This window comes from Oreochromis niloticus, linkage group LG9 (genome assembly GCF_001858045.2).
Source record: "Oreochromis niloticus isolate F11D_XX linkage group LG9, O_niloticus_UMD_NMBU, whole genome shotgun sequence".
Taxonomy (NCBI): Eukaryota; Metazoa; Chordata; class Actinopteri; order Cichliformes; family Cichlidae; genus Oreochromis; species Oreochromis niloticus.
In genome coordinates, this window is record NC_031974.2 from 7,422,347 (window position 1) to 7,434,959 (window position 12,613).

General features: G+C 38.2%; 1 protein-coding gene and 1 long non-coding RNA gene across 2 annotated transcripts; both read left to right on the plus strand.

Moving 5' to 3' along the window:
• Positions 1–1,196: 1,196 nt before the first annotated feature.
• Positions 1,197–12,331, plus strand: LOC112847912 (uncharacterized). The gene is made up of 2 exons (XR_003221747.1): positions 1,197–1,263; positions 10,852–12,331. It is a non-coding gene; the product is annotated as an uncharacterized LOC112847912 (long non-coding RNA).
• On the plus strand, positions 3,629–10,256 carry LOC100708577 (uncharacterized). The gene is made up of 11 exons (XM_005464345.4): positions 3,629–4,590; positions 5,157–5,245; positions 5,439–5,588; positions 6,570–6,691; positions 7,113–7,249; positions 7,381–7,474; positions 7,778–7,895; positions 8,034–8,257; positions 8,387–8,558; positions 8,733–8,860; positions 9,326–10,256. Exons 2-11 carry the CDS (start codon positions 5,158–5,160, stop codon positions 9,641–9,643), a joined length of 1,551 nt encoding a protein of 516 aa, XP_005464402.1. The 5' UTR covers positions 3,629–4,590; position 5,157; the 3' UTR covers positions 9,644–10,256.
• Positions 12,332–12,613: the final 282 nt, after the last annotated feature.

Consider the following 12,613-nt stretch of genomic DNA (forward strand, 5'->3'; position numbering starts at 1 on the left):
TGAATGACATCCACCAAGTTTGAAGCAGAAATAGTATTTCAGTGACAAGTTATAGTCCACAATCACTTTTTGGCAGGTCGAAAATGGCATATTATGTGTATTAATGTTCCTTTAAAAGTTATTCAACAGTCCTTAGAGACTGTTTGAGATATAATGTTTCACATATAACCCTTTTGGATGATACCCAACAAGTTTGATGCAGAAATATTGTTTGAGTGACAAGATATAGGCCTCAATCACTTTTTGGCAGGTTGAAAATGACATATTATGGGTATTAATGTTATTTTAAAAGTTATTCAGCATTTCTTAGAGACTGTTTGGGATATAATATGTCACATAGGACCCTTCTGAATTATATCAGTCAAGTTTGAAGCAGAAACATTGTTTCAGTGACAAGATATAGTCCACAATCACTTTTTGGCAGGCTGAAAATAGCATATTATCAATGTTAATGTTCCCTTAAAGGTTTTCCAAAGGTTCTAAGGGACTGTTTGAGATATAATATGTCACAGAGAACCCTTCTGAATGACATCCACCAAGTTTGAAGCAGAAATAGTATTTCAGTGACACGTTATAGACCACAATCACTTTTTGGCAGGTTGGAAATTGCATATTATCAGTTTTATGTTCCTGTACAAGTTATTCAGCAGTTCTTGGAGAGTTGTTTGGGATATAATATATCACATGTAACCCTTCTGGAATATATCCAACAAGTTTGAAGCCGAAATATTGTTTCAGTGACAAGTTATGGGCCACAATCACTTTTCGGTAGCACTAAAATGCCATGTTCTGAGTCGTTATTCTGAATAAACAAGAAAAAGTCATGGTGATACTGGCACAATAGGTCTTTATTGTTTTAACTACTATTCGACAGTCTTATAACAAATATGAACAACGAGAGTAGAGATACTAAACCTTTAGGCATTAATTATTCCATCGTGATGCGTGTAGTCTGAAAAGCAACCTTCTGATAAGCGTCATAATTCGGTTACAAGAAACGTTAAAGTTCCATAAATGCAGACCTTTGCCTAATAAGAAAGGCATTAATGTCTTTGGGTTTTTTCCCCCACGTTATGTCAGTTGCACGGAAGTAGCTGGCAACGCACTTAATCCGGGCGCTGCAGCTTTAAGCAGCTGCGCGCGCTCCCGCGGACGGCAATCAGTTTCTGGCAGACGATCACTTTTGGGCACAACACCGGAAACTAAACACTGACGCACAGGTGAGCTGCTTCTTGAGAGGAGGCTGGACTCCACCTGAAACAGGTGACTTTAATGACTTTGTTTAAATCTTTAAACTGATCGGATTTGTTTCTAAATTTTGGGAAACAGTAGCTACGTTATTGCACATGATGTGACGCTAACCGGCTCCGAAGCAGGTTAAGACCGAGGTTAGAGATCATCAGGTATGAAATCACCGCCTACTGCTCCTCCAGAAAATAGCGTCACCTTTTCCGGTGTTGGTATCTGTCGGACGTCTGTGTGCGAACATCAGGAGCGTGTCACAGAAATGTCCATGTATTCACTTGGGGATTTTAATCCGCTGCTGAGTCTCTTGTGAGGAGACAGAGTTGGGACCATATCTAAAGAGACAGAGAAAAACATTTCAGGAAGTTGATTTACCTGGGTCAGCATATAGCTTTGGGGTGACCATATTTTGATTTTAAAAAAGAGGGCACTTGGCTCAGTCATGAAGAACTTGCTTAAAGAAACATATTTAACATATTTGAACGATGCCTTCTCTGTGCGGTTTATGAATTCTGAAATAAAATGTGTCATATACGCTTTTACAAGTCAACAAGTGCAAACCTATGGAGGCTACAGAAATAATGGCTCATCTGCATAAGAAAAATTACCAGTACTGGGCCGGTACGAAGGATTTTTTTTTTTTTGCAGTTCGTCTGAAAAGATGCACTTGCGCGTTGGGATCTGTTAAACATGATTGGGCGCGTTGCTGCGCGCTGTCTGTCCCTTCTGTGTGCGCAGAACAAGCGCTCACAAAGCAGCAGTTCGGGGATGACTTCACATACATGGGTCCTCTGTCGGAATATATGATCAATCTCGAAAACCCCCCAGACGCCCCGGACGGAACGTGAACAATGAACCTGTCCGGGAAAGGGGGACGGTGGGTCACCCTAATATAGCTGTGTGTCTGAGGTTATTTATATATATAATCAGTGGCGGTCCTAGCCTGTTTGGCGCCCTGGGCGAACACCCCCTCTGACGCCCCCCCACATACACACACACACACACACACACATGAAGAGAGAGAGAGTATGCATTGTATGCAAACGGCTACTAAACAGACATCATAATTCGTCATATAATGAGAACAGGACAAATCAACAATTGACACTGACTAATTAATATTATATTATTGTATATATTGTTTGGAGTTTAGTCTGTTACTGTTACTATTTTTACCATTTCTTCTTGGAGGAACTGTAACCCACATAATTTCCTTAGGGATTAATAAAGTATTCTGATTCTGAATGTTTTAGGATACATGACCTGCCATTATCCAATGACACACCTGCTTACCTGTATCTTTTGCTCGTTTCTCCTTGTAGGAGCCATAATTAAATGTATTGAATTTTAATGATCACTGGGTTTTCATTTGTTTGGTTGCTATGGTGATGTGTAACGGGAGTCACGTGGGTGGTAGCGGTGACATTAAGAGGGCGTTGTCAGTCTGTCATTCACTGGTTTGATTTTGACAGAGCAGGGCTGGGTAGCCGTAGTTTTTGTTGACCGCAGCACAACGAGTTTCCCCTTGTTGCTTTGAATCGCGAGCCGATCACATTGCTCTGTAAACTTTTCAAGCACTTTAATAAACAAGCAAGCAATTCCACCTCTCGCATTATTGCGTAAAGTTGACAGCGCGTCAGGCAAATAGGCAGGCTCAGTCCCCGGCCTCTAGCGACTGAGGAAGTCGCTACACTCCTCCTCTTCTTTTCTCTTTTTTTTTTTAAACTTTAAAAACGGGTTGTGTGTGAGACTTTAAATCAACAAAATATAAAATATACATTTTAAATTGTTATTGATCCCTTTACCCCGAGTCCTAAAGTGTATATTTATTTTTTTACTCTTAAATATTTATTGTTTGTTTACTTGCACTGCTGTAACTGGAGCCTCGTCGTCTCGTCTCTCTATATACTGGACTGTATATAGCGGGGATGACAATAAAGTTTACTTTGACTTCAGCAGCGAGCAGGCGCACTGAGGGCTCTCGCGCTCACTTTTCGCGTATAGAATTTTGAAAAAACATCGGTGCAAATTATAAGTCTGTATCATAATGTCTGGTGTTTTCGTGTTTGTTGGTTTGTTTTTATTTTGTTTTATTTTGCGAGTTGGTAATTTTTGCTGCTCCAGCCAGCCAGAGAATCCCCCGCCGCCCCGCCCTCTCCTCCCTGTGCCGCAAGCAGCAGGCGCACCTCGCAAACGGAGGGCGCCCTTACTCCCACAAATGGGCGGTAGAAAACCGATCGGTGCCTATGACATTCCCAGTATGCGCTGGCATGATGTCGGGGCAGCATGAGTACGAGCAATTTTTTTTTTTTTGCCGATGCCCGTGATGCCGCCCCCCACCACGATGCCGCCCCGGGCAACCGCCCGTGTCGCCCGTATCAAAAACCGCTACTGTATATAATTTTACTTTTTTTTTTTCTATTTATTTATATCACCGGTGCAAGTTTTTGAGCACACTTGTTGCCAACGCAGTTATCTGAGTGGTCGAATCTGTTTATGCAAAAGACTAAAATAAAATTTAAAAAATAAAATAAAATAAAGGGGACACAACACAATGTAACTCCAAGTCAATCAAACATCTGTGAAATCAAACTGCCCACTTAGCAACACTGATTGAAAATCAGTAGTACATCAGGAGATGTGGAGGAGGCCGTAGGAGGGCAACAATCCAGCAACAGGACCTACCTCCACCTTTGTGCAAGGTGGAACAGGAGGAACACTGTCAGAGCCTGCAAAATGACCGCCAGCAGGCCACAAATGTGCATGTGTCTGCTCAAACGGTCAGAAAGAGACTCCATGAGGGTGGCGTGAGGACCTGATGTCCACATGTGGGGGTTACACCCCAACGATGTGCAGGATGATTGGCATTTTCCAGAGAACACCAAGATTGGCAGCTTCAGCACTGGTGCCCTGTGCTCTTCTCAGATGAAAGCAGGTTCATACTGAGCACATGTCACAGAATCTGGAGGCGCTGTGGTGCCTGCAACATCCTCCAGCATGACCGGTTTGGCAGTGGGTCAGTAATGGTGTGGGGTGGCACTTCTTTGGGGGGGCCCACAGCCCTCCCAAAGAAATGCCAGAGGTAGCCTGACTGCCATTAGGTACACAGGAAAATGGAGAGAGTAATTTTTCCAGAGTTAACATCATTTTCATCTAAAAGAGTCATTATTGCACGTTTTGGAACCTAATCACTTCAATTGTCCGCTAGAGTTGGAGTCAAAAAACAGAGGAAATTCTATTGGAGTAATATAGAAAGACCACGCCCATTTTCGTTCCTTAAGTTTCGTTTCTGCCGCCATTTTCTTATCCCGCAGTGGAACAGAGGCGACTGTCAGCATAAGCCAGGTAAGTGAGCAAAGTGCTAAATAATGATTTAATATAGAATAAAATGTGGAGTTTTTGTTTATGTGAAGGGTAATGCAGTATTATATTACAGCTTCTGAGTTTGTGGGTCTTACATGCTACATAATTGCCAAGGTTGATGCTAACATTAGCTTCCAACAAAATTAATGTTGTTCCACCACTCACAGACAGCTATATTGAAATAAACTTAATTTAGCATTGCTGAATAGCTATTTTTAGGTAGTATAATTGACCAGGGAAGTGTGTTTTTAACAAATCCTGTGCACCAATGTTTTATCCAAAATGGTAGGTGAGCACATGTTTTTTACTCAGAATTGAATTGTGTGTATGGTTGCAGTCTGTAGCCCCTAGTGTATTAGATTAGCATTATACAAACTTCCTATTGCTGCAATGTAGAGTTTTCTATTACTTATGGGTTTTTTTTACATGCTTTTTCATCAGAACAGAGCATCGTGAGATTGTAAGACATACAAGGAATATATGTGTGTGTTTTGTTCAATTTTGTAATAAATGTGATTATTTAACAATATCCTTTTCATATCATGAAGGATGCAAGCTGTGCGTGTAAAGTATAGAGAACAACAAAAGTACATCTGTTTTGAGGGCCAACTGACCTACACATCGTTTTTGGAATGTGGTGAGTAAAAAAATCAAAGTTTCCAGTGTGTTTCATAGATTGTGAATCAGTCAAGCTTTCGGGATGGTGCTATAATAGCTGCTATACCAAATGTTTAGGCTTTTTTTCTGGTTCAGTTTATTTAATTTCACTTTTTTTTGCCTTGTTCTGGCATTAATTTCAAATGTATAATGCAATTTTATAATGTTCACAGTTGCCAAGAAGTTTAACATTCCAAACTTGGACTTCAAAGTTCTTGATGACTCAAAGACTGAAGTTGATGAGGATGTTTTTGATTTCCTTATGAAAAAACAAAACCTTGGTGTGCTAGAGATTTGTCAAGCACAAGGTCCAAATCCAGATGGTAAGTACCTTGGAATGTCATCATCATCATCGTCATTTTTAAACTTTTAATTGACAGGGTAGTGGGGAGAGAAACCACAGTCCAGTTTATTTCCTGGTTGCAAGTGGAGAGGGTGTGAGCAGTTACGTAAGCACAGTCAGTTGTCCTATCAAATTACTTGGTCCAAATATTAAGATTGGCCAAACTTTTTTCAGGAATAATGGAATAATGATGAGTTTCTATCCCTGATGGAATTTTTAACTGTTTAGTGGCCCATCAGCTTGGTAACAGCATTTTAACTTAAGCAAAGAAAAATCTAACATCTGCAGAAAGGTAAATGTCACTAGAATCACTCAATCACTGAGCCACTGTGTCATTCATGCTTTCAGTCCTGGCTAGTAGAACATGTTCTGTGTAAGGCAAGCTAATAAATTTACTGAATTGTTTTCAAATAATCCTATATTTTGGTGGGTACTACAATGTTTGTGATTGTGTAAATAACACTAACCATCATATAAACTTAAACAAGAAGGCAAGAAGACATGAAACACTAAACATATAAAGGCTAATTTACATCATGGAGCCCTGCTCTCAAAAACTGACATGGATTTAACTATTTCTGAAGTTGGATTTAAGAAATGACTGCTAAACATTTAAAAAGATTTTCTGTTTGTTATAGAATGTGATGTCATGTGGTTGGTTGTGACTAATAAACTTACATTAGTTTATGTTATCGATTCTGTCACTCATTGGCAAAAACACAGGAAAATCAAGGCACTACAACTAAAAATCTTCAACAGTGCTCATTCATAAAGTGCTTTACAAACCCGGCTACGAGGTGGATTTTCCCATTTGAGTGCAGCTAGCCAAAAAACGTAGTCAATTACTGCTAAAGAAACACACTCAAAGTGGACAGTGCATCCTTAGTCTCCTTACATGAAACTCATTGTTGCAACCAGGGGCAGCACAAAAGTGACCTCTATAATTTTTATGATTTGATAGATTCTTCAAGCACCTCCTTTACCAGTTCCAGTGGAGAAATTGAAGTGGACTCTGATGACACCATATTATTGCAACACAGTCCTACAACAAGACGGAGAGCTGACGACACTTCTCTTGCCCGAGTAAGCAATGTAGTTTGCTGTATACCCCTTCAGAAAGTTGACACAAATTTGAATATATTATATGTATTATTATCACTGTCATAAAAGCACAAGATTCTGCTGTCTTTCCTTCAGCACAGCTCTGCATATTGTAGACAACGGCAACATAAAAAGTTAGTGTGTTTGACAGACAGACAAATTTAAGGGTAACTATTTGTGCTTTTTAACAGAACTTTAGGTGGCTTTAAAGCACAGTGATCATGAATATCTAATGAACCTCAATTCTATACTAAAAAATACTTTTAAAAAAATCATGTATTTGTGACTATAGACCTTTGATTTGATCTAGAACAAACCTGAAACCTTTTTTAGTATCACAAGAAAAATATTTATGATATATTGATTATATATTATTATATTGCTCTATTTTACTGTTACTTAGATGGTTGAAGATGTTCTAAAGAACAAACCAGGAGGAGAGAGGATCATCAATGAGTATGCCCGGACAAAAAGCCTAACGGATAGCAGACGGCGTGACATGGTCAAGATATTAGTTGCACAAATGACAAGTGAACATGGGTATGCTGACATAGTTATTTCATAAGTATATATATATGATAAATTCATTTATCATTTATTCATTCATTTATTTTCTTAGAAGTGGTATTTAGACTTTCAACAGTGATTGTACTTTGTGTTTGTCTGTGTAGGACAAGTCCTTCAAGACGTGTCAAAGAGAACTATGCAAAGGGTATCATCACGTTGTTCCCATACCTGGCTGATCCTAGGAGCAGGTTGGGCTATGTAAGTACAAAATAGAATAAGTTCAAACAATTTACTCTTCACTCGTGAATGTAAGACATTTTTCAGGCATGAAATATATGTAGAATTTTCTTAACAGTTTGGCTCTGGATTGAGTAATGCTTAAGATGCTTTTTCTTTTCGCAGGACTTTCATCTGTGCTGGCTTTTCTTAACTCTTATTATTTAAATCCCTTTAGAGTTCAGCACTCCAATCCCGAGCAAGGGAGCTCAATTGCTGCAATTTTCAGATTGAAAGTGTAAATATATTTTAACATGTTAATTCAAATATTTCATTTAATTTTAGGAGCATTTTTACAATGCAGAAGATGGGAGTGGGTATCTGGCTTGGAGATTGAAGTTTATCCAAAAGGAAGCTTCTAATGGACAAAACAAGACTCCCAGAATGTCAAAAACGCAAATGGGTATGTGATATTGTTAGTAGTTATAATTCAAGTCTCACTCATCTGGAGACTAAACTGCATGCATGAAAATTCTAGCTGAGTTCTCAAGCCTTGTAGGACATGGTGTCACATTTTTGTCACATTCATATCCACTGTTAGGGGGCCCAACATCTGATAGAGACTGTTTCAGAGAAGACAACTGCCTAATGACAGACAGCTTGTGTTCTGAGGCTATTGCGTTGATGAAACATACAGCTGATGAAGGAATTGTTATGATGAAGATGAAGCAGACCTTCAACTATCGCCAAAAGATGATTCATGATCCAGTGAAGTCATCTGATATCTTTTTGGACTTCCCAAGATTCCTGGATATAGGAGGATTAGTATGTTTATCTTACCTTCAACTTCCCTCACTGTTACATTTATAAGTTGAGGTGCATGTAAGGAAAAAAGTGAGCATAAAGTTGTTTGATGTAAGGAGTTTCAAAAACTTAATTTCATCTCTTCTGCAGATTGAGCAAGATTTTACTTTGATGTTCGATGAAGCCACCTCTGCGAAGTTCCTGGAGAAGTGGCCCACTGTCTACAAGCAGAAAGTGCTCGAACAAAGCCGTGGTCTCACGCAGTCAGATGACCTTCAGTACCTTGCGCAAAATGCTGAATGCACAATAGAAGTGGAAAATGGTGAGATAAAATAGATGGATTATATTGTTATGTTTTAATTGGAGCATTTGAAAGTGCAACACCGTCACCTGCTGTCACTTTTTTTTTCAAAACTTTATAATGTAAGTGTTAACACAGTTGGAGATAACATGTTTTGGCAACTAATTTTTGTTTTCAATTTACTTATGTTTCCAGGATGGGACGGTGATATGTCATACATTTTGATCCTTGTACACCTGTTACCACCGTCACCTCATGGCCGCAAGAGACCAGGAAAGCTCTCAGCCAGACAAGCCTGTGAGCATCTTGTCAAGTTCATCAAGGTAAAGTTACAGTAAAGGAAACATAACTAGTTATATTTACATTGATAACAATATTTCTGACGAACTTAAAAGGTGTATGTTTAAATACAACTATGAATTTAGTCATTACCAAGAGATGTATACAGCTCAGTCAAGCAGCCTTTATGTCTTGCACAACCATATGTAGGCTGTATTTGCAACATCACACATTTCTGTTATCACTTGAGTAAAGTACACAAACAACAAGTCATTCCAAACTTTAAGTTCATTGTAAATAGAAATGCTACAATTTCAGCAAATTAACTGTCATGGTAATTAACATATTTATATAGATTATATCTGTATATATACTCATATAGATATACAGATTATACTCTTGACAAGCTAGCAGTTAAAATTGAACTAGTTTTGTCTGTTTTGTATCTGTCCTTAATTCTGTCAGCCTCTTGTTTTTTAACCGAAGTCTTATCTGTCTTTGTGTCACAGACGGGAACTAGCATCCAGGGGCATCTCGATGGCATCACGGAGAGCCTTCAACCATACCTTCTTGCAGTGGGCACTCAGAGGAGTGTAATTCACAAGTACTTCGTTGTGATAGACAAACATGCAGTACCTTGTAAGTCACCAGGCTCTCTTGCTTGTTTTGATGAGCTTTTCAAAGCTCACTTTGTCTTTGGTACGTCATATGACCACGATCTGGTCAATATGTACAACTTCCTGCAGACCGCCATTTACGAGATAGATGTTGATACAACCAAAGTGAATCCTAGGGCTGCAGAGTTGAGGGCTCGGATGCTGCGTTGAATATATTTTTATTCTACTAAGGGTGTTGAGCTGGAATGTTTTGTTTCATTTGCAAGAGGTCCCAGTCAAATGCTAATTCCTTGATAAAGAATTCAAAGTGATCCAACCACAACTTCTTTAAGAAAAAATTGAAAAGTTTCAAAAATGTAACTAAAACATTGGCAATAAAACATCAAAGTCATATTGCTTTCATTTGGCGGGTGTTTGACCCTATGCTTTCTTTAAATGCATTGGACTGGGGCTGTAAGATAGCAGAGACTCTTCAGCTCAACACCAAGATGTTAAATGTTAGATGGGCAAAACACCATGGAAATATTTACCGTTCAGATTTAGTTGTTTGTTTAAAACTCCATTGTGAAATGCCAGTTTTTCACAAGATCTGCCATGTTGTTGTGAAGGATGAGAGGTTATTGTTGATTACAATTTGCACTGCAAACAGTGTGTCTGAATGAGCATTTTAATGCTTTTCAAGTTTTGTGTACAAGAGACGGACCTCATGTAATTTGTGTTGAAGAGCTTTTCTGTTGTAAAGCATTTGATTTACAGGTGTCATACAGTGATAGTGATTCCAGTTTTTTTTTATTGTACCATACTGTTTCCTGTGAACAATAAAGGTGGCAGTTAAAATAAAAATAATTTCTGATTTATTTGTTGTACCTTGCAGTGAATGATAATACCTAGAGGGTGAAATAAAGTCACATATTTTTCTTCTTTTAATTCTATTTAGAGTAAAATTTAGTTGTATGTAAAATTTAAATTCTATTTGGAGTGAAAATGTAGTTCTATTCAAAATAAATTTAAATTCAATTCTGAATAAAATTCTGCTCTATTTAGAATAAAATACTATGTAGAGTAAAATTCTGTTCTATTCAGAGTAAAATTAGGGTGGAGTTGTTTTTATTTTATACTAAACTGAGTAAATTATCATCATGTGTATTAAAATATTTGCACTGAATAGAGTAGATTTAACTCTGAAAGTTTAACTCTACCGTAAGAGTAAACTTTACTCCATTTAGACTGGGACCAAATACTGTCTTTTTTAGAGTAAATTTTTTTTCAATTTGAGTAAAATTTACTCAGTGAATTTTACTGTGTACCGAGATGAGATCCTCAGACTCCTTGTGAGACCATATGCTGGTGTGGTTGGCCTTGGCTTCCTCCTAATGTAAGACAGTGCTAGGCCTCATGTGGCTCCTGTGTGTCAGCAGTTCCTGCGAGATGATGGCATTCATGCTGTGGACTGGCCCGCCTGTTCCCTGAACCTAATTGAGCATATGTGGGACATCATGTCTTGCTCCATCCACCAACGGCACATTGCACAACAGACTGTCCAGGAGTTGGTGGATGCTTTAGTCCAGGTATGGGAGGAGATCCCACAGGAGACCATCTGCCACCTCATCAGGAGCATGCCCAGGCATTGTGGGGAGGTCATACAGGCAGGTGGAGGCCACACACACTACTGCGCCTCATTTTGACTTGTTTGAAAGACATTACATCAGTTGGATCCAGACCTCCATGGGTAGCTACATTTGATTTCCATTGATAATTTTTGTGTGATTTTGTTCAGAGCACATTTAACTATATAAAGAATAAAGTATTTAATAAGAATATTTCATTCATTCAGATCTGGGATGTCTTATTTTTGTGTTCTTTTTATTTTTTGAGCAGTGTTTATATATCAGGAAAAATCAAGCTTCATTCAAAAAACAAATGTCACAAATATGTCCTGTGAAATTACGGAGTCATTGTGAATAGCCACATTAACAATAGGTGAGACTGAAGAATATTTTTAAACACAAAATATTTACAGAAATTTTACTTGTCCAATGTGCAAAGGCATTAATACTTATACTAAGTTCCCTTACTCCTGCCTGTGGCATATACTCTACATACATGAATTATTAAGAAGACTAAAGCAGCATATGAAACATAATTCACCTATTATGTTTCATCATAATACCATAATAGATCAAGCAGTTTGTCCAGATCAATTAAAACAAGGACAAACAGTCTGAAAATCTGTTTTTATCCTAGAGCTGCACAATTAAATGCTGAAATATCCTGAATGATTGTTAATGAATCCATGCTGTAATTCTTCTTTGTTCAAAAACATGCAGGCTGTTGTCATACTGTCTATACTGTTGTTTGACTTCTTTGTAAAACCCAAAGACAAACTGATTGTGTTCACCTCAATTTATTTCAGATTTTCACAACAGTTGACTGATAAAATCTTTCGTGGAACATTTTCTTGACCTTTAAATGTATAATGGAATATCCATGTTTGTTTGCTTTTTAAATGATTTGATACTATTGTCTATAACTTCAAGAAAGGTGTTTGTTTTAAATGTCTTGTCAGCATTTGTGAGTCCACATGCAAACATTTCTTACTGATCTGAAGATAAGCTCTACAGTATGAAGCTCTCTGACTCTGGAACATCCTTCACACATTGCCCCCATTCATCTGACGCTGTGTAAGCTCCCTTAGCTTTGTGTCATAATAATCTGGTTGTAGCTGAATCTCAAGATGAGATAAGTGAATTTACCCTAATTTTAATATTTGGGTCAGAATGAGCTCTCAGAATCCAGTAATCCAGTGTTTTTGCAAAAGACTGACAACAATTTGTCTTGGTTACCCTCTCTGAGTACGTTTAAACACTTTATGATTAAACCTTAAGTGCACGTAATTAGTAATCTAATTAAATAAGTAATTTAATTAGTAATCTTAAGAGTGCAGCAAGAGAAGGAAGAGGAAATGAGAAAATCTTTAGTAGTAGTACTTACCTACTTCCATCCATAGCTACTTATTCCAGCAACTACTGGGCAAGAAGCAGGGACAGATCACCAATCTAATGTAGGGCTAACACAGAGAGACAAACCACCATTCACACTGGGATTCATACCTATACACAATTTAGAATTAGCAATTAACCCAACCCGACTAACTGCATGCCTTTGGACTGTTGGAGGAAG

What these genes read in the sequence shown, in the direction of transcription:
- LOC100708577 (XM_005464345.4), top strand. Translation starts at nt 5,158, where the DNA reads ATGCAAGCTGTGCGTGTAAAGTATAGAGAACAACAAAAGTACATCTGT. An exon ending in CACATCGTTTTTGGAATGTG is followed by an intron (nt 5,246 to 5,438) that starts GTGAGTAAAAAA and finishes TAATGTTCACAG; the next exon opens with TTGCCAAGAAGTTTAACATT. An exon ending in CAAATGACAAGTGAACATGG is followed by an intron (nt 7,250 to 7,380) that starts GTATGCTGACAT and finishes TTGTCTGTGTAG; the next exon opens with GACAAGTCCTTCAAGACGTG.